Source organism: Bos indicus x Bos taurus, chromosome X (assembly GCF_003369695.1).
Source record: "Bos indicus x Bos taurus breed Angus x Brahman F1 hybrid chromosome X, Bos_hybrid_MaternalHap_v2.0, whole genome shotgun sequence".
In the NCBI taxonomy this organism is placed as follows: domain Eukaryota; kingdom Metazoa; phylum Chordata; class Mammalia; order Artiodactyla; family Bovidae; genus Bos; species Bos indicus x Bos taurus.
The window spans coordinates 76480443-76503729 of record NC_040105.1 but is presented as its reverse complement, the minus strand read 5'-3'; the positions used below and the strand labels follow the sequence as shown (position 1 = coordinate 76503729).

The following is a 23287-nucleotide window of genomic DNA, read 5'->3' as shown; positions in this document are numbered from 1 at the left end:
AGTTAAAAAATTTCCCTAACATGGGAAAGGAAATAGCCACCCAAGTCCAGAAAGCCTATAGAGGTCCATACAGGATAAACATGCCAAAACACATATTCATCAAACTAATGAAAATCAAACACAAAGAACAAATATAAGCAGCAAGGGAAAAGCAACAAATAACACACAAGGGGATCCCCATCAGGCTAAGAGCTTATTTTCCAACAGAAACTCTGAAGGCCAGAATGGAGTAGCAGGATATGCTTAAGCTGATGAAAGGAAAAAATCTACAATCAAGATTACTCTATTCAGAAAAGATCTCATTCAGATTCAAAGGAGAAATCAAAAGCTTTACAGACAAGCAAAAGTTAAGAGAATTTAGCACCACTAAACCAGCTTTATAGCAAATGCAAAAGGAACTTTTCTATACGGGAAACACAAGAGAAAGTAAAGGCCTACAAAAACGAATCTCAAACAATAAAGTAGATGGTAATAGGATCATACATATCAATAACTACCTCGAATGCAAATAGATTAAATGCTCCAACCAAAAGACCCAGACTAGCTGAATGGATAAAAAATCAATACCCATATATATGCTGTCTACAAGAGACCCACCTGAGACCTAGGGACACACACAGATTGAAAGTGATGAGCTGAAAAAGATGTTTCATGCAAATGGAAATCAAAAGAAAGTGGGAGCAGGAATACTCATATCAGATAAAACAGGCTTTAAAATAAAGACCATTACAGGAGAGAAGGAAGGACACTATATAATGGTCAAGAAATCAACCTAAGAAGAAGCTATAAGAATTATAAATATATATGCACTCAACATAGGAGCACCACAATACATGAGGCAAATGCTAATGACTAATAAGTGGGAAATAAACATTAACACAATAATAGTCAAGGACTCTAACACTCCACTCACACAAATGAACAGATCACATAGACAGAATATTAATAAGGAAACACAAACTTTAAACAATATATTGGGCCAGTTGAACTTAATTGATATCTACAGGGCATTCCATCCAAAAAAAAAGAGTAGATTTCACTGTTTTCTCAAGTGCACATGAAACACTCTCCAGGATGGATAATACCTTGGGTCACAAATCAAACCCTGATAAATTAAAAAAAAATAAATAAATCATTTCAAACATCTTTTCTGACCACAAAGCTGTAAGATTAGATAACTACAGGGTGAAAAAAAGAACTATTAAGAAGTCAAACACATGGAGAGTAAACAATATGCTTCTGAATAACCAAAAGTTCACTGAGGAAATAAAAAAAAAAATACCTAGAATCAAATGACAATGAGAACTCAAAACCTATGGGATGTATTACAAGTAGTCCTAAGGGGGGAGGTAATAGCAATGCAAGCATACCTCAAGAAACAAGAAAGAAATCAAATAAATATCCTAACCTTACACCTAAAGCAACTAGAAAATAAGAACAAAATATCCCAAAGTCAATAAAAGGAAAGAAATCATAAAGATCAGCATAGAAGTAAATGAAAAAGATACGAAGGAGACAATAGCAAAGATCAATAAAACTAAAACCTGGTTCTTGAAAAGATAAATAAAATTGGCAAGCCATTAGCCAGACTCATCAAGAAGAAAAGGGAGGAGACTCAAATCAATAATATAAATGAAAAAGGAGAAGTTACATTAGACAAAGCAGAAATGCAAAGGCTCGTAAGGGAACACTACGAGCACCTTCATGCCAATAAAATGGACAAACTGGAAGAAATGGACAAATTCTTAGAAAAGTATAAACTTCCAAAACTGAACCAGAAAGACACAGAAAACATGCATAAACCAATCACAAGCACAGAAGACAAACAAAAGACCAGGACCAGATAGCTTCATGAGAAAATTCTACCAAAAGCTTAGAGATCTATCAACTAGCATACTCAAACTCTTCCAGAATATTGCAGAGGAAGGAAAACTCCCAAACTAATTCTACAAGGCCACCATCACACTGATACCAAAACCATAAAAAGATGTCACAAAAAAGAAAATTAGAGGCCAACATCACTGATGAACACAGACTCAAAAATCTTAAACAAAATTCTAGCAAACAGAATCTAATAACACATGAAAAAAGGATCATACATCATGATAAAGTGGGCTTTATCCCAGCAATTCAAGGGTTCTTCAATATATGCATATCAATGCAATACACCATATTAACAAACTGAAAGACAAAAATCATGTGATCTCTCAATAGATGCAGAGAAAGATTTTGACAAAATTCAACACACATTTATGATAAAGCTATCCATAAAGTAGGCATAGAAGGAACAAACTTCAACATACTAAAGTCCATGTATACAAGCCCATAGCAAACATTATTCTCAATGGTAAAAAAACTGAAAACATTTTCTCTAAGATTAGGAAAATGTCACTCTTTCCACTATTATTCAACATAGTTTTGGAAGTCCTAGCCACAATAATCAGAGGGAAAAAAAAGAAATAAAAAGGAATGCGTATTGGAAAATAAGAGGTAAAACTCTCACTGTTTGCAGATGACATGATTCTATACATAGAAAACCTAAAAAATGCCACCAGAAAATTACTAGAGTTAATCTGTGAGTTTAGTAAAGTTGCAGGATATAAAATTAATACACAGAAATCCCTTGCTTTGCCACACACTAACATTGAAATCTCATAAAGAAAAATTAAGGAAATATCCCATTCACCATTACAACAACAAAAACAAAGAATAAAATACCTAGGAATAGACCTACCAGAAGAGACAAAAACTTATATGCAGAAAACTATGAGACACTGATGAAATTAATCAAAGATCACACAAACAGATGGAGAGATATACCATGTTCTTTGACTGGAAGAATCAATATTGTCAAATAAATGTATTACCCAAAGCAATCTACAGAGTCAATGCAATCCCTATCAAACTACCAATGGTATTTTTAACAGAACTAGAACAAAAAATTTTAACAATTTTTTGGAAACACAAAAGGATCTACAGAGCAAAAGCAATCTTGAGAAAGAAAAAGAGCTGAAGGAATCAACCTTCCTCAATTCAGACTACACTACAAAGTTACAGTTAACAAGACAGTATGGTACTGGCAATAAACCAGAAATATAGACTGATGGAACAAGGTAGAAAGCCCAGCGATAAACCCACACACCTACAGACACCTTATGTTTTACAAAGGAGGCAAAAATATACAATGGAGAAAAGACAGCCTCTTCACGAACTGGTGCTAGGGAAACTGGACAGCTACATGTAAAAGAATGAAACTAGTATCCCTCCTAATACCATACTCAAAAATAAACTCAAAACGGATTAATGACTTAAGTGTAAGGCCAGAAACCATAAAGCTCTTAGAAGAAAACACAGGCAATGCACTCCTTGACATAAATCAACAGCAACATCCTCTATGACCCATCTCCTAGAGTAATGGAAATAAAAACAAAAATAAATAAATGGGACCAAAATAAATTTAAAAGCTTTTGAACAGCAAAAGAATAAATAAGGTGAAGAGACAACTCTCAGACTGGGAGAAAATAACAGCAAATGAAACAACTGGCATAGAACTAAGCTCCAAAATATACAACCAGATGATGCAACTCAATAACAGAAAAACAAACAACCCAATGAAAGAGTGGGCAGAATACCTCAACAGACATTTCTCCAAAGAAGACATACAGATGGCTAACAAATATATGAAAAGATGCTCAACATTGCTCATTATTAGAGAAATAAAAATCAAAACTACAATGAAGTATCAACTCTCGCTGGTCAGAATGGCCATCATCAAAAAGCCTACAAACAATAAATGCTGGAGAGAGTGTGGAGAAAAGGGAACTCTCTTATGTGTTTGATAGGTATGCAAAATGATACAACCACTACGGAGAACAGCATGGGTATTCCTTAAAAATCTATGAATAAAACTACTATATGACCCAGTAATCCCACTACTGGGCATATACTCTGAGGAAACCATAATTTAAAATGACATATGTACCCCAAAGTTCATTGCAGCATTATTTACAGTAGCTAGGACATAGAAGCAACCTAGATGTCCATCAACAGACAAATGTATAAGGAAGTTGTTGTACATATACACAGTGTACTATTACTCAGTTATAAAAAGGAATGCATTTGAGTCATTTCTAATGAGGTGGATTTACCTAGAGCCTATTACACAGAGTGAAGTAAGTCAGAAAGAGGAAAAACAAATATCATCTATTAACACATATTTATGGAATCCAGAAAGACAGTACTGACGATCCTATGTGCAGAGCAGCAAAGGAGACACAGACATAAAGAACAGACTTTTGGACACAGTGGGGTAAGGAGATGGTGGGATTATTTGAGAGAACAGCATTGAAATATATACTTTACCATATATAAAATAGATAGACAGTGGAGTTTGATGCAGACACGGAGCCCAAAGCCAGTGCTCTGTGACACCTTAGAGGGAATGGGGGGTGGGGGGCGGGGATGGGAGCTGGTATCAAGAGGGAGGGGACACAGGTATACCTATGTCCAATTCATGTTGATGTATGGCAAAAATCACCACAATATTGTAAAGTTATGATCCTTCAATTAAAAATAAATAAGTAAATATAAAAGAGATGTGGTACATGTATACAATGGAATATTACTTGGCCATAGAAAGAACACATTTGAGTCAGTTCTAATGAGGTAGATGAACCTTGAATCTATCATACAGAGTGAAGAAAGTCAGAAAAAAACGAATATTGCATACTAACACATATATGTGGAATCTAGAAAGATGGTACTAATGATTTGAACCTATTTGCAGAGCAGCACTGGAGACACAGACACAGAGAACAGACTTGTGGACACAGTGTGGGAAGGAGAGGTTGGGATGAATAGAGAAAGTAGCTTTGCAACATATACATTACCATATGTAAAATAGATAGCCAGTGGGAATTTGCTGTACCATGCAGGGAGCTCAAACCGAGTACTCTGTGACAACCTAGAGGGCTGTGATGGAGTGGGAGATGGGAGGGAGGTTTAAGAGGGAGGGGTATATGTATGCCTATGGCTTATTCATGTTGATGTTTGGCAGATACCAACATAATATAAAGCAATTATCCTCCAATCTAAAAAATTAAATTTAACACAGAAGGATTTCATAATATTGATGAAAGGGTGAACTCTTAAAACAAATATTCACTGCTTCAACTTTGTCATTAACATAAACAGAAATATCACCTAACTTTCACAGTGAAATTTCATTCTTTTCTTAATTGCAAACATAGCTTGCTACAGTATAAGAACTCGTCAAAAATCAATGACAGCATTTTCTGAAAGTCAATTAGTTACAAGGAATTTACTGTAAAAAGTAATGCCTATTTTATTATTATTTGTAAATTATGTGCTACATATATCTAGTAGCAGTAATATACATGTATCATAAAGTTCATATTTATTAAAATATTCTATATCATTTATCTACATATTTCATGCCTGATTTTTCCCACACAGCCAGAGTTGTTAAACACTTACCAGCATACCACTATCTAATCATTTCATCTTTTCATTATTTTTCATTCAATGTACCTAAAAATTTAGACTTTGGTATACAGATGCAGAAAAGAGTAAACACAAATTCTTGGCATCTAAAAAAGGCATAATATCCACGGGTAATGAGAATCCTATTTGTTTTGACATGTGACAAAGGCAAAGGTAATCGTGTTCTTTTTGCTTATCTATGAAGTATAATATAACCAAAATTTGAGGAGAAAGGAACATAATGACATTGTACACAACTCCAAAGGTAGCCCCTTTGGATCTTTAAGGAAAGATATAAGCATCTGAATGCAGTTCCAAAGAATAGCAAGAAGAGATAAGAAAGGCTTCTTCAGCAATCAATGCAAAGAAATAGAGGAAAACAACAGAATGGGAAAGACTAGAGATCTCTTCAAGAAAATTAGAGATACCAAGGGAACATTTCATACAAAGATGGGCTCGATAAAGGACAGAAATGGTATGGACTTAACAGAAGCAGAAGATATTAAGAAGAGATGGCAAGAATACACAGAAGACCTGTACAAAAAAGATCTTCATGACCCAGATAATGACAATGGTATGATCACTCACCTAGAGCCAGACATCCGGGAACGTGAAGTCAACTGGGCCTTAGAAAACATCACTATGAACAAAGCTAGTGGAGGTGATGGAATTCCAGTTGAGCTATTTCAAATCCTGAAAGATGAAGCTGTGAAAGTGCTGCACTCGATATACCAGAAAATTTGAAAAACTCAGCAGTGGCCACAGGACTGGAAACGGTCAGTTTTCATTTCAATCCCAAAGAAAGGCAATGCCAAAGAATTCTCAAACTACCGCACAATTGCACTCATCTCACATGCTAGTAAAGTAATGCTCAAAATTCTCCAAGCCAGGCTTCAGCAATATATGAACCGTGAACTTCCTGATGTTCAAGCTGGTTTTAGAAAAGGCAGAAGAACCAGAGATCAAATTGCCAACATCTGCTGGATCATGGAAAAAGCAAGAGAGTTCCAGAAAAACATCTGTTTCTGCTTTATTGACTATGCCAAAGCCTTTGACTGTGTGGATCACAATAAACTGTGGAAAATTCTGAAAGAGATGGGAATACCAGACCACTTGACCTGCCTCTTGAGAAATTTGTATGCAGGTCAGGAAGCAACAGAACTGGACATGGAACAACAGACTGGTTCCAAATAGGAAAAGGAGTACATCAAGGCTGTATATTGTCACCGTGCTTATTTAACTTATACGTAGAGTACATCATGAGAAATGCTGGACTGGAAGAAACACAAGCTGGAATTAAGACTGCTGGGAGAAATATCAATAACCTCAAATATGCAGATGACACCACCCTTATGGCAGAAAGTGAAGAGGAACTAAAAAGCCTCTTGATGGAAGTGAAAGTGGAGAGTGAAAAAGTTGGCTTAAAGCTCAACAATTCAGAAAACGAAGATCATGGCATCTGGTCCCATCACTTCATGGGAAACAGATGGGGAAACAGTGTCAGACTTTATTTTTTGGGGCTCCCAAATCACTGCAGATGGTGACTGCAGCAATGAAATTAAAAGACGCTTACTCCTTGGAAGGGAAGTTATGACCAACCTAGATAGCATATTCAAAAGCAGAGACATTATTTGCCAGAAATGGTAACCCACTCCAGTATTCTTGCCTGGAGAATCCCATGGATGGAGAAGCCTGGTAGACTACAGTCCACGGGGTCGCAAAGAGTCGGACATGACTGAGCGACTTCACTCACTCACTCACTCACTCAAGGCTATGGTTTTTCCTGTGGTCATGTATGGATGTGAGAATTGGACTGTGAAGAAGGCTGAGTGCTGAACAATTGATGCTTTTGAACTGTGGTGTTGGAGAAGACTCTTGAGAGTACCTTGGACTGCAAGGAGATCCAACCAGTCCATTCTGAAGAGATCAGCCCTGGGATTTCTTTAGAAGGAATGATGATAAAGCTGAAATTCCAGTACTTTGGCCACCTCATGCAAAGAGTTGACTCATTGGAAAAAACTCTGATGCTGGGAGGGATTGGGGGCAGGAGGATAAGGGGATGACAGAGGATGAGATGGCTGGATGGCATCACCGACTCGATGGACATGAGTCTGAGTGAACTCCGGGAGTTGGTGATGGACAGGGAGGCCTGGCGTGCTGCGATTCATGGGGTCTCAAAGAGTCGGATATGACTGAGTGACTGAACTGAACTGAACTGAAGACGCTATATAAGAATTTGACTTCTTGGCAACTTCCATTAGTAGAAATCCAAAGCATTATAGATGTCCACATTGACTCTCCAGCCTAATCCCCTTATTTCCCTATAGGAAAGGCTGTGGTTTTTTCTTATCTCCCAAACATACATTGTGCTTTCCAATCCCTATCCCTTCACTCAAACTCTTCATTAGGGATGACCCTTCCTCACAAACTACTATTTGAAGAGTCGTGTCCCCAGTACACCACTAGGACTAACCATCAGTTCATAATCCACTAATCTGTTCTAAGAAGGCTGAGGCTTTTCGCAAAAAACTCAAGATTTTCTCTAATACCCAAAAGTGCATATATTTTTTGTGCATATTTACCCCTTCAGAGAAATCCTTTGCCTTTGTCTGTTGAAAAATATCAGTTAGGAAAGGATCTGTAAAGCATTCTGTACATCTAAAAATATACATCAATTCAGTTCAGTCGCTCAGTCGTGTCCGACTATTTGCGACCCCAAGAATAGCAGCATGTCAGGACTCCCTGTCCATCACCAACTCCTGGAGTTACTCAAACTCATGTCCATCGAGTTGGTGATGCCATCCAGACATCTCATCCTCTGTCGTACCCTTCTCCTCCTGCCCCCAATCCCTCCCAGCATCAGGGTCTTTTCCAATGAGTCAACTCTTCGCATGAGGTGGCCTAAGTACTGGAATTTCAGCCTAAGCATCAGTCCTTCCTATGAACACCCAGGACTGATGTCCTTTAGGATGGACTGGTTGGATCTCCTTGCAGTCCAAGGGACTCTCAGGAGTCTTCTCCAACACCACAGTTCAAAAGCATCAATTCTTCGGTGCTCAGCTTTCTTCACAGTCCAACTCTCACATCCATATATGACCACTGGAAAAACCATAGCCTTGACTAGACGGACCTTTGTTGGCAAAGTAATATCTCTGCTTTCTAATATGCTATCTAGGTTGGTCATAACTTTCCTTCCAAGGAGTAAACGTCTTTTAATTTCATGGCTGCAGTCACCATCTTCAGTGATTTTGGAGCCCAGGAAAATAAAGTCTGACACTGTTTCCACTGTTTCCCCATCTATTTCCCATGGAGTGATGGGGCCGGATGTCATGATCTTTGTTTTCTGAATGTTGAGCTTTAAGCCAACTTTTTCAATCTCCTCTTTTACCTTCATCAAGAGGCTTTTTAGTTCTTCTTCACTTTCTGCCATAAGGGTGGTGTCATCTGCATATCTGAGATTATTGATATTTCTCCTGGCAATCTTGATTCCAGCTTGTACTTCTTCCAGCCCAGCGTTTCTCATCATGTACTCTGCGTGTAAGTTAAATAAGCAGGGTGACAATATAAAGGCTTGACATACTCCTTCTCCTATTTGGAACCAGTCTACATGCAAACATACATATATATTTTTTCAAGGGATTAGATATAGTAAACTGTGCACTTGAAAAACTGAAGAACTATGGACGGAGGTCCATAATATTATACAGGAAGCAGTGAACAAAACCATCCCAAAGAAAAAGAAAAGCAGGAATGCCAAGTGGTTATCTTATGAGGCTTTACAAATAGTAGAAGAAAGAAAAGAAAAGAAAGAGAGAAAAGAAAAGGTTCATCCATCTAAATGCAGCATTCCAAAGAATAGCAGACAAGAAGGCCTTCTTCAATGAACAGTGCATAAAAATAGAAGAAAACAGCAGAAGGGAAAAGACTAGAGATCTCTTCAGGAAAACTGTAAATATCATGGGAACATTTTGCCCAAAGATGGGCACAATAAAGGACAGAAATGGTAAAGATCTAGTAAATGCTGAAGCGATCAAGAAGAGATGGAAAGAACAGATGGTGGAAAGAATACATGGAAGAACAGTTCAAAAAAGATCTTGAAGGACAGGATAACCATGATGCTGTGGTCAGTCACCCAGAGCCAGACATTCTGGAGTATGAAGTCAAGTGGGCCTTAGGAAGCACTGCTGTTAATAAAGCTAGTGGATGTGTTGGAATTCGAGTAGAGCTATTCAAAACTCTAAAGGATGATGCCATCAAAGTATTGCATTCAATATGTCAGCAAATCTAGAAGACCCAGCAGTGGCCACAGAACTGGAAAAGATCAATCCTCATCCCAATTCCCAGGAAGGATAGTGCTAAAGAATGTTCTAACCATCAGACCATTGCACTCATCTCCCATGCTAGTAAGGTCATGTTTAAAATCTTGCATGCCAGGCTTCAGCATTACGTGAACCAAGAACTTCCAGACATCCAAGCTGAATTTAGAAAAGGCAGGGGAACCCGAACAGAAGGGGATTCCAGAAAAAACATCTATCACTGGTTCATTGACTATGCTAAAGCCTTTGACTATGTGGATCATAACAAACTGTGGAAAGCTCTTAAAGATGGGAATACCAGACCATCTCATCTGTCTCCTGAGAAACCTGTATGCAGGTCAAAAGCAAGAGTTAGAACCCTGTTTTGAACAACTGATTGGTTCAGAATTGATAAAAGAGTATGACAAGACTGTCTGCTGTCACCCTGTTTATTTAACATATTCACTCAGTACATCATGAGAAATGCCAGGATGGATAAGATGAGTTACAGGATGGAATTAAGATAGGTGGGAGAAACATCAACAACCTCAGATATGTGGATGATATCACTCTAATGGTAGAAAATGAAGAGGAACTAAAGAGCCTCTTGATCAGGGTGAAGGAGGAGAGTGGAAGAGGCGGCTTAAAACTAAAGATTAAAAAAAAAAAAAAAAAAAACTAAGAAAATGGCATCTGATCCCATTAATTTATGGCAAATAGAAAGGGAAAAAGTGAAAGTAGTGACAGATTTCTCCTTCTTTGGCTTTAAAATCACTGTGGAGGTGATTCCAGCCATGAAATCAGAAGATGATTGCTTCTCAGCAGGAAAGCTATGACAAGCCTATACAGTGTGTTGAAAAGCAGACATTATTCTTCTGACAAAGGTCAGCATAGTCAAGGCTACAGTCTTCCCAGTGGTCACAAACAGTTGAGAGAGCTGGACTATAAAGAAGGCAGAGTGCCAAAGAATTGATGCCCTCAAACTGTGGTGTTAGGAAAGACTTCTGAGAGTCCCTTGGACAGCAAAGAGATCAAATCAGTCAATCTCAAGAGAAACCAACCCTGAATGCTCATCGGAAGGACTGATGCTGAAGCTCCAGTATCTTGGTCACCTGATCTCAACAGCCAACTCACTGGAAAAGTCCCTGATGCAGGGAAATATTGAGTGCAGAAGGAGAAGAGGGCGTCAAAGGATGAGATGGCTGGATGACATCACTAATGATGCAATGGACATGAACTTGGGCAAACTTCAAGAGATGGTGAGGGACAGGGAGGCCTAGCATGCTACAGTCCATGGGGTTGCAAAGAGTCGGACACAACTGGGTAACTAACACAACACATATATTTACTGATATATGAGTGTTTTGCAGTTTACAAGTAAAAACTGTTAATATTATTACTTTTACTATCACCATCATAATTTTTCAAGATGTCTCCTCTCCATTATTACCACCTGTTGTTTTTCACCTGCAACATCAATAGGATTTAATTGCTTGAAATCAATTAGGAAAGTTCAGAATACTGAAAAATGAACTGGAGAGCTGGCATTACAGATAGGCATTATATTCACAAGGGACTTTTAATAGTAGATTTGGCAGTCTGATTTTAATCAGTTTTTTGCACAAGGGAATGTTTGAAGACAATGTTGAGGAAAGATTTTTCTGACTGAACTATGCAGTATAGTTTGGAGCAGAGAGCTAGGAAACCATCATGTGTACTAAGCCACTTCAGTCATGTCTGAATCTTTTGAGATGCTATGGAATGTAGCCTGCCATTCCCTCCTCTGTCCATGGGATTCTCCAGGCAAGAACGCTGGAGTAGGTTGCTATGCCCTCCTCCAGGGTATCTTTCCAACTCAGGGATAGAACCTGCATCTCTTACATATCCTACGTCTCTTGCATTGGCAGGCAGGTTCTTTACCACTAGTGCCACCTGGGAAGCCCCAGGAAACCATAGGATATAGCTATAAAATAACAACAACAATAGCAAGAGCAATGAGGAGGATATGAATTAGTTGGAAGAGGAGTGGAAATAAGAGAAAGAGGAGGAGGAAGAGATATAGCATCTGTAGCTGCTGCTGCTGCTGCTGCTAAGTCGCTTCAGTCATGTCCGACTCTGTGCAACCCCAAAGACGGCAGCCCACCAGGCTGCCCCGTCCCTAGGATTCTCCAGGCAAGAACACTGGAGTGGGTTGCCATTGCCTTCTCCAATAGCATCTGTAGATAATATTTACCAAATACTATATACAAAAACACTAAAGATAATTATCTTTGGCAATATTTACAACAGTTTTCAGCATTGGCATTATCTCCATTTTGGAGATAAAGCAATGAAAGTCGTGAGCAGTTGAGTATAGTGCAGAAGGTCACAGTAAGTTTTATCTGAAATGTAAATCCAGGCAGCCTGACTCTTGAGTCTAAATTTGAAACCACTCTGCTGAATAGTTTAGACACGTGATTTCTCTGAGGTTGCTATACACCCATGATGGTCCAAGATAAGATTAACTCAACAGTATTTTTATAAAATTTCACTTGAGAACTGTCAATTAGACAATACTTAGTTTACAATTGAGAATATACTTGTATCTTCCTACTGGGGACTACTATAAACACCAAAGATATATACTACAACAGTAGGCTGAAAGGGATTAAAACCAGAAAATACAGAAACTCAAAAGAATCTAAGAACTTCAGAACTCAGGAGAGAGAGGTCATATCAATGCTCAAAACTAGCTAAATGGAAACTCTTTACATTCAAATCTGGGTTCAAGGTATCAATCTTATACAATTCTAATAAGTGATTATCAAATTTTATAATTGAGTGTTTATATATCCTACCTAGGATGACAATAAATTTTTTAAACATCCATAAACTGTTAACTCATACATAAACAATTTAAGTTTATATATACAAGGAAATTTACAAATGAATCTCCCAGTGCACTTTCCATACCTGCCATGGCTAACTACATGTAACAATTCTTTCTGTTATGTTCTGTGACTGAAAATTAATAAATTAGTATCTCTTTGATGAATATATCCATATTCTAACAGTTTCTCTGTGTATTCACTTGCAAATTTTTCTCATTTGTAAGACACATCTTTAGTATCAAGGTAAATCAATCATAAGAAATTCTCTGGTAAACAGGTATACCCCCTATGAAAAATGAAAAAAAAAAATCCTACTGTTTAATAGCTCTTACACACTAGCAAAAACACAAAATAATTAATAATAGTCCACCAATAACTTGGACATCATACACCATATCACACACACACACACAGCTTAAACAGTACAGAAGAGAAAGGATAGTGTTTCCAACTATCAGGACATCTAAAATGCCAGAGCCAAAAGAGATGAGGTCCTAAAACTTTTACAGAACAAACTTAAATGGTCTCCATGCAAAGTGAAACAATTAGCCATCCAGATGTTTCCAGCTGGGTAATTAATGTACAGAAAAGATCCCATTTGACTCAATTTTGTTCCACATTACAGGCAGCTGTTAATAGTAGCAATTCCAAAGCAATTTAGTAACTATACTTTGAATCATAAAATTATAAAGGTGAGTATATCCATCTTATCATATTCAGTTCTTAGCATTACACCAAATTATTTTTTACTTAACATTTCTCAATAGATTTTGTTGTTGCTATTACTATTATTTTCTTACCTGATCTTCTCCTTGCATAGCTTGCTCTTCAACTTTGTCCTAAAGGGGAAAAATAATTTATGAAGAAAATACAGCAAAGGAAAAGAAAATCAAAAATTTTAAAAAGAAGTTTAGCTATTAAAAAAGCAAAGATGAGTTAGTAGTAATTTCTGCATAGTGATTTTCAGTTCTACTTTTGTGGGAATTGCTTAAATGCATTAAGTAATATTATTTTAGTACAGTTATTTAATCATCTACAAATCAACCTGACTATATTTATTTGCAAGCAACATTTCTACATCTTATAAAACATTTATTTTTGTGAAATTTTGTAAATAAGGCTTTTACAATCAAACTGTTCTATCACTTAAGCTTCTGGCATCTCTCTCATTCAAGATTACTGATTCATCATCTGAAATATTAATAATATGTATATGTATTTAGTTCCCACCCCCATAACTGGAGATAAAATTCACCTGAGTCTGGAGACTTCTACTCTTGGGAATTTCATTTCTCAGAAAAGCAAACCATGATAAGAACTCTTTCTCTGGTTCAAATTCTGACTACAAAAGAAATGTTTTAAAGTAACAGTGTCCACAGGAGAGAGTAACCATGTTATCTTATAGTTAGTAAGTAATAATGAAGGAAGGGAATGGTAGGCATAGTCAGACACATGTCTTGCTATTAATAGAATGACATTTCCAGCAGCTGTCCAAATAGTTCAAATCCCCCATCACAACTGTAATGTACCTCAAAGTCAGTATAAAAATCAACCGGCTACCAATTCTTGAATGTAACTGTGAATGGACTTAAGGAACTTCCGGCTCTATAGGCTTTGTAAGTGATAAATCACCTATTGAGATATTTAACATAATTTCCCTAACCTTCAGCTTATCATGCAATCTGCTACTACAGAGCCAGATATAGTGAAATAGTTGACCATGTACTAATCTTTAAACTACACATCTATAGTCTTTATATTTAACTTTACTTTCTGTTCATAGAGCAAGAAAAAATGAGATTGTAGAAAACCAAAAATATCAAGTTATTTGAATTGTATAGTTTTAAAATTAGTTAAGATTTTTCCCTTGAAATGTTGAAGAATAGAAAGAAAGATGAACTTCAATTTTAAACATAAAACTGGTCAACCACTTGTAAAATAATGAAACTAGAACACTTTCTAACACCATACATTAAAATAAACTCAAAATGGATTAAAGACCTAAATGTAAGACCAGAAACTATAAAAATCCTAGTGGAAAACATAGGCAAAACACTCTCCAACATAAATCACAGCAGGATCCTTTATGACCCACCTCCAAGAATAATAGAAATAAAAGGAAAAATAAACAAATGGGACCTAATTAAACTTAAAAGCTTTTGCAGAACGAAGGAAACTATAAGCAAGGTGAAAAGACAGCCTTCAGAATGGGAGAAAATAATAGCAAACTAAGTAACTGTCAAAGAATCTCAAAAATACACAAACAGCTCTTGCAACTCAATTCCAGAAAAATAAACGATCCAATCAAAAATGGACCAAAGAACTAAACAGACATTTCTCCAAAGAAGACATACAGATGGCCAACAAACACATGAAAAGACGCTCAACATCACTCATTATCAGAGAAATGCAAATCAAAACCACAATGAGGTACCATCTCAGGCTGGTCAGAAAGGCTGCTATCCAAAAGTCTACATACAATAAATGCTGGAGAGGGTGTGGAAAAAAGGGAACCCTCTTACACTGTTGGTGGGAATGCAAACTAGTACAGCTGCTATGGAGAAAAGTGTGGAGATTCCTTCAAAAACTTGAAATAAACTGCCATATGACCCAGCAATCCCACTGCTGGGCATACACACTGAGGAAACCAGAACTGAAAAGAGACACGTGTACACCAATGTTCATCAATGTTTACAATAGCTAGGACATGGAAGCAATCTAGATGTCCATCAGCAGATGAATGGATAAGAAAGCTGTGGTACATATACACAATGGAATATTACCCAGCTATTAAAAAGAGTACATTTGAATCAGTTCTAATGAGGTGGATGAAACTGGAGCCTATTATACAGAGTGAAGTAAGTCAGAAAGAAAAACACCAATAAAGTATATTCATGCATATATATGGAATTTAGAAAGATGGTAACGATGACCCTATATGTGAGACAGCAAAAGAGACCCAGAGATAAAGAACAGACTTTTGGACTCTGTGGGAAAAGGCGAGGGTGGGATGATTTGAGAGAATAGCATTGAAACAAGTATATTGCCATATGTGAACTAGATAGCCAGTCCAGGTTTGATGTATGAGACAGGGAACTCAGGGCCAGTACACTGGGGTCACCCTGAGGGATGGGATGGGAATGGAGGTGGGAGGGGGATTCAGGATGGGGGACACATATACACCCATGGCTGATTCATATCAATGTATAGCAAAAACCACTAATTGTAAAGTAATTAGCCTCCAATAAAATAAATAAATTTTAAAAATAAAAAAAATAAAAAGAACCAAGTTATAGAAACTAAATAAACATATATTGGTGGTAAAGCAAAGCAAGTATTATAAAAGTTAACAAATACAAAAATTACTTGCATAAGCTCCCTTCACAGAACAGAGATTCATCCATTTGGGTGAAAAGGTTTAAGTATTTGAGTAATCAGTTTAGATCAACTTTACTATACTTATAACGAATGAAATGAAGATAGCCAAAGTGATAATGTCTTAGAGCATACTATTAGTTATCCATAAGAGTTGTATCACAGAAGGCAGAGTGAAACTATGTCTAATTTACATTCATAAACAGTCCCAATTATTTTCATATCTAGGTATTTTACCAGTACACTTAAGGATATTTCATTAATAATGTAAGCTCCACAAATGCTGCTATTGATTAGCACACATTGCTCTGGGATACTTAGTAAATTAGTTAACTGATTTTTTTCTTTTATATTTAATTTGTTTAAAGTTATTGAAATATAACTTCATTGTACTTGAAAAAAAGGAAAGAATAAAGAGCATTTTAATGAAAAATTTTGTGCATGTCAGAAAGGTTTATGTCTTCAGATGGGAGACAAATATTTTTAAATTTTATTATTAAATAAGCCCCAAAAAGGTCACTGCAGGTAAGATTAATATGAATGAGTTGTCTTGAAGCTAAGAAATGAGTTACCTGAGCTTTCCTTCTAACTGCTGAAGAGTAAGCCATCTGCTTCATCATCATTTAAATCACATTCCATTGTCATAATTTATAACCATTTTTTATAGTGGCATGGAACTAAGAGGCAAACTAAGAGGCAAAAGGAAGGCTAAAGGAAACTGTACAGTAACCTGAGGATATGAAAACACTGCTTGGCAGGCTGATTTCACTGGAATTTTTAAAGTATACTTTAAGAATTAGTTCCACCATGGAAGTAAAGGTAATCATTTTTTATTACATCCCTCTAGTCAATATTTCAAGAAGTGTCATATATGAATATTAACTTTCAGAATGTCTACTGCTCTATTCCCAGTTCCAAAGTACATGAGGTTTTATACCAGTGAGCTATAGTGGCAATAAGGAAAAAGAGCGCTTTTCTTTATCAGAATTTTCCAAATACAAGAAAATAACGCATAAAATAAACTAAAGACCCACACTTGGTGCCACTGTCTGAAAAGCTGGAGACAGGAAGTCAAAACTTATGTTTCTTATTATAGAGTGATGCATTCCCTCTCAGATGTAAGCATGAACTAGGTTTGAGGACACATTCCAAAAACAACACATAAATTATTTTTTCATGTAATAAAATGGATTACAATTGGATGCTGTGAAATGACCATCAACATTCCTTTTATTTTTAATTTTTGCAAAATTATTTCTTATGTTTTGTTAATTTTCCTAGAATAGATGATTAATTGTGAAGCCTCAGAAAGTTTCTCCAAACTCTCTAAAAGGCACTGGTAGTTAATTATGGTGATCTGTGATATTAAACGGACAAATGGAGAGTTGAAGTTCAAGTAATTCCTATTATTTCATTCCAGAAAAAGAAACTTCGCTACTGCTCTAAAGGATATAGCCCTTGATGCTCCAGAGCTGAAATTCTACTTATAATAACATCATCTTTTCATACGTTTAGTAATTATTTTCACATAACAAACTATATGAAGCCAAATTTTCATTTACTAATTGGTATAAAACCTCAATGGTTATCTTTTGAGGTATATCAAAATTAATTTACTGTGTATACACTGTCAAATGAGTATGAACATAGCTAGAATTATTCATAACATAAAAAAATCTCCTGTTTCCTTCAATACTGTTTTTACCTAGTATTGATTCTTGTAATTAAAGAGAAGATCCAATAGCAAAAATGGAAAATCCACTAAAGACAGATTTCCAATTTCATGTTTTGATGACAAATCCAGTGAATATTTTCTGACTGCATGAGGCTATACAGTTTAAAAACTTGTGATTATACATCAGCATCTGTCAGTAAGTGTTCCTTTGTCTTTCTAGAATGGATTTGAGGTGTTTTTTTAAATTAATTTATTTTAATTGGAGGCTAATTACTTTACAATATTGTAGTGGCTTTTGCCATACATCAACACGAATCAGCCATGGGTGTACACGTGTCCCACATCCTGAACCCTCCTCCCACCTTCCTCCCCATCCCATCTCGCAGAGGCCTCCCAGTGCACTGGTCCTGAGTGCCCTGTTTCATGTATCAAACCTGGACTGGCAATCTATTTCACATATGGTAATATATATGTTTCAATGCTATTCTTTCAGATCATCCCATCCTGGCCTTCTCCCACAGAGTCCAAAAGTCTGTTCTTTATCTCTGTGTCTTTTTTGCTGTCTCACATATAGGGTCATCATTATCATCTTTCTAAATTCCATATATATGCATGAATATACTGTATTGGTGTTTCTCTTTCTGACTTACTTGATTCTGTATAATAGGCTTCAGTTTCATCCACCTCATTAGAACTGATTCAAATGCACTCTTTTTAACAGCTGAGTAATATTCCATTGTGTATATGTCCACATTACAATGGAATATGTACACAGCTTTCTTATCCATTCATCTGCCAATGGATATCTGGGTTGCTTCCATGTCCTGGCTATTGTAAACAGCGCTGCGATGTGGGGTACACATGTCACTTTCAATTCTGGTTTCCTCGGTGTGTATGCCTAGCAGTGGGATTGCTGGGGTTTTTAGTCAATACAAGACAATACTATATTAACCAACAAAATATTAATACAGGAAAGTATGAAAAATCAATACTCCTTTTGTTGAATTTAAATATGCAAACCTGATGACAGTAATAGCCCATGAACAAATGGTATATTTAAGAAGGCTCAAACAAAAGTAACACAAACAAGTTTATTATATTTGGTTGACCTATATTTCCCTGTCAAACATACATCAATTTTAATGTCAGAAAATATTTTGCCTCAAAACATACTGCTCAGAATTAGTGATAAATTTTCATTTTACATCTTTTGTAACATTTAACCCTTATGACAATGTCCTCCTCATATATGTCTCCATCAGTTAAGTTCAGTCGTGTCCAACTATTTGCAACCCCATGGACTGCAGCACGCCAGGCTTCCCTGTCCATTAACAACTCCCAGAGCTTGATCCAACTCATGTCCATCGAGTTGGTGATGCCATCAAACCATGTCATCCTCTGTCACCCCTTCTCCTGCCTTCAATTTTTCCCAGCATCTGAATCTTTTCCAATGAGTCCATTCATTACATCAGGTGGCCAAAGAATTGGAGCTTCAGCTTCAGCATCCGTCCTTCCAATGAATATTCAGGACTGATTTCCTTTAGGATTGACTGGTTTGATCTCCTTGCAGTCCAAAGGACTCATAAGAGTCTTCTCTAACATATCTCCATAACTTCTAGTAATTTCCTGGTTCTTCTGATAATCTAGTCTCTTGATCCCTCTCATCCTTCTCATTCTGTCTTTTACTCCTCTGTCCTTTCACTCAGGGACTGAACTCCTGTCTCCTACACTGCAGGTAGACTCTATATCACTGAGCCACTGAGGTTTCCCAAATATGGTATAGTAGTTTATAAATGATTCCTTGCTACATAAAGTCAAACAATGTTATTAAGATTATTATCTCAAAATCTCTGAATTGAGCTTTCGGACCTCCTTCATCAACACTTCCCAAGGTTTCCACTATCACCGTATATGGTGTTAGCTTTCAAAATTAGCTCTCTTAAATTCTGATTAGAGAAACCTGATTTCTCACAAATTTGAATCCCACAAAATTGGAATACAGAGTGTGTGGGAAAATCTTTTTTTTTTTTTACCATTATTTATTCTTTATTTACACTTTTTTTCAAAAATTTTACATTATATTGGAGTATAGTTGATTAACAACATGTAGTTTCAGGTGTATAGCAAAGTGATTCAATTATACACATACATGTATCTATTCTTTTTCAAATTCTTTTCCCATTTAGATTATTACAGAGTATTGAGTAGAGTTGCCTGTGATTTACATTAGGTCCTGTTTGTGATCTGTTTTAAATATAGCAGTGTGTACATGTCAATCCCAAACTCCCAATCTATCCCTCCTCTCACCCTTAACCTTGGTAACATACGCTCATTATCTAAATCCTGTAACTTTTTTTGCTTTGTAAATAAGCTTGTTTGTCTATTATTTTAGATTTTGCATATAAGCAAGATCATATATTTATCTTTCTCTGTCTGACTTCACTAAGTATGATAATCTCCAGCTCCACCGTGTTGCTGGAAATGACATTATTTAATTCTCTTTAATGGCTGAGTAATATTCCATTCTATATATGTACCCTATCATCTTTATCCATTAAACAACTGATGAACATTTAGGTTGCTTCAATGCCTTGGTTATTGTAAACAGCACTGCAATGAATACAGGGTTGCATGTACTTTTTCCAACCATGTTTTTTTTTTCCCAGATATATGCCCAGGAGTGGGATTGCTGGATCATATGGTAACTCTATTTTTAGTTTCTTAAAAACGTCCATATCATCCTCCATAGTAGTTGTACCAACTTACATTCCACCAACACTGTAGGAGGGCTCCCTTTTCTCCACACCTTCTATAGCATTTGTAGACCTTCTGATGATGACCATACTAATCGGTGTAAGTAAATATCTCTTTGTAGTTTTGATTTGCATTTCTCTAATAATTAGCAATGCTGAGGGTATTTTCACGTACTTCTTGGCCATCTGAATGTTTATTTTGTAGAAATTCCTATTTACTTTGCCCATTTATGATAGCATTTTTTTACATAGAGCTGCATGAACTGTTTATATATTTTGGAGATTGAAAGTGAAAGTGAAGTCGCTCAGTCGTGTCCGACTCTTTGCGACCCTATGGACTGTAGCCTATCAGGCTCCTCTGTCCATGGGATTTTCCAGGCAAGAGTGCTGGAGTGGATTGCCAACAACTTCTCTCATTCTGCCAGTTGTCTTTTTGTTTTGTTTATGGTTTCCTTTGCTATGCAAAAGCTTCCTTTGCATAGCAAAGGAAATTATGTCACATTTTAAAAATACTCAAAAGTTTTTGCATAGCAAAACAAATTATGTCCCATTTGTTTATTTTTTAGTCAATCTAGGAGACTGACTAAAAAAGATAATGCTACAATTTATGTCAAAGTGTGTTCTTATGTTTTCTTCCAAGAGTTTTATAGTATATAATCTTACATTTAGGTCTTTAATCCATTTTGAGTTTACTTTTGTGTGTGGTGATAAAGAATATTTTAATTTCACGTTTTTTTTACATTTAGCTGTCCAGTTTTCCCACCACCATTTATTGAAGATACTGTCTTTTCTCCATGGTATAGCTTTGTCTCCTTTCTTGTAGATTAATTGATCATAACTGTGACTATTTATTTCTGGAATTTCTATCCTGTTCAAAGATAAACATTCAGTAAAGGTAAGAAATCATCCACAGACAAAGCTAGCAGGAAAATTAATGGAAAAAGCATTAAAAATCATCTATATCCACAATATGGAGAAGGAAATGGCAACCCACTCCAGTGTTCTTGCCTGGAGAATCCCAGGGATGGGGAAGCCTGGTGGGCTGCCGTCTATGGGGTCACACAGAGTTGGACATGACTGAAGTGACTTAGCAATATCCACAATAAGGAGACATGAGATACCCATAACAATTAGTTGTAAAATATGATATCAAATACAGTAATCATGAGGGGAAGAGATTACAAATGCAAGGCCATTAAAAAACATTTGAAATTAAGAGATCAGCAACTTTAAAAATCTCCGAAAAAATATAAAAGAGCAGCATATGTATATATGATTGCTATATATTGCTAGATTACATATATATAGGACCTCAACTCCACTCACATATATTGCTATATTAAAACCTCATCAGATCAGATCAGATCAGATCAGTCGCTCAGTCATGTCCGACTCTGTGTGACCCCATGAATCACAGCACGCCAGGCCTCCCTGTCCATCACCAACTCCCAGAGTTCACTCAGACTCACGTCCATCGAGTCAGTGATGCCATCCAGCCATCTCATCCTCTGTCGTCCCCTTCTCCTCCTGCCCCCAATCCCTCCCAGCATCAGAGTCTTTTCCACTGAGTCAACTCTTCGCATGAAGTGGCCAAAGTACTGGAGTTTCAGCTTTAGCATCATTCCTTCCAAAGAAATCCCAGGGCTGATCTCCTTCAGAATGGACTGGTTGGATCTCCTTGCAGTCCAAGGGACTCTCAAGAGTCTTCTCTAACACCACAGTTCAAAAGCATCAATTCTTCAGCTCTCAGCCTTCTTCACAGTCCAACTCTCACATCCAAACATGACCACAGGAAAAACCATAGCCTTGACTAGACGAACCTTTGTTGGCAAAGTAATGTCTCTGCTTTTGAATATGCTATCTAGGTTAGTCACAACTTTCCTTCCAAGGAGTAAGCGTCTTTTAATTTCATGGCTGCAGTCACCATCTGTAGTGATAGATATACACACAGAAAGGAATCCAGCCACAGCACTAAAGATAGGTATCAAATCAAAAGAGAAGAGAACAAAAGAGGAAAGGTAAAGAAAGAAGACCTACAAAACAACCCCAAAACACTTAACAAAATGCAATAAAAATATACTTATTAAGAACTACCTTGAATGCAAATAGACTAATCCTCCAAAAGACAAAGAGCAGCTGAATGGTTACAAAAACAAGACACACACACATTTATATGCATATTCTATTTATTTAAACACATATTAAATATATATTTATATATATATATAATTATAATTATATATATAAGAATATATATAAATCTGTGGTTAAAAATCTGTGCTTCAACTGCAGGGCCCACAGGTTTGATCCCTGGTTGGGAAATTTAGATCACACGGTGTGGCAAACAACAAACAAACAAGCAAACAAAACACACACAAATTTAAAGTCAGGGAATGAAAAAAATGTAATCCATACAAATGGAAATCAAAAGAAAGTCAGAGTAGCAATTCTTATGTTACACAAAATAGACTTCAAAGAGTCTATTTGAACAGAATTCAAAGACAGTTACAGAAAACAAAGAAGGACACTATATAATGATCAGGGAATTATTCCAAGAGGAAGTTAAAACAATTTTAAATATGTATGTACTCAAAATAGGAACATCTAAATACATAAGGTAAAGGTTAATGGACATGATGGGAGAAATCAATAATAACTCAATAATAGAGCATTTGATATCCCATGTGCATCAAAGGACAGATAAGCCAGATTAAAAAAAAATGAATAAGGAAACACTGACCTTAAATGACATATATTACCAGATGGTTCTAATTGCTACACACACACACACACACACACACACACTAGGACAACCCA

The 23287-nt window shown here is 36.5% G+C and overlaps 1 protein-coding gene across 6 annotated transcripts in view; it reads right to left on the bottom strand.

Moving 5' to 3' along the window:
- LOC113887278 overlaps positions 1–23287 on the bottom strand; it is a 463883-nt gene that overhangs the window by 403214 nt on the left and 37382 nt on the right. For 4 of the 6 annotated variants that reach the window (XM_027534327.1, XM_027534322.1, XM_027534325.1 and 1 more), the window contains exon 6: positions 13468–13506. The exons of 1 other annotated variant lie outside the window; for it this stretch is intronic. Coding sequence is in view for 4 of the 5 variants with exons in the window: in XM_027534322.1 (XP_027390123.1) it covers positions 13468–13485 (18 nt within the window). In the remaining variant the exon portion in view is untranslated. Of the gene's footprint in view, positions 1–13467; positions 13507–13922; positions 14058–23287 lie in introns of those variants that run through there. One more of the 6 variants, XM_027534323.1, reaches the window with a different exon arrangement.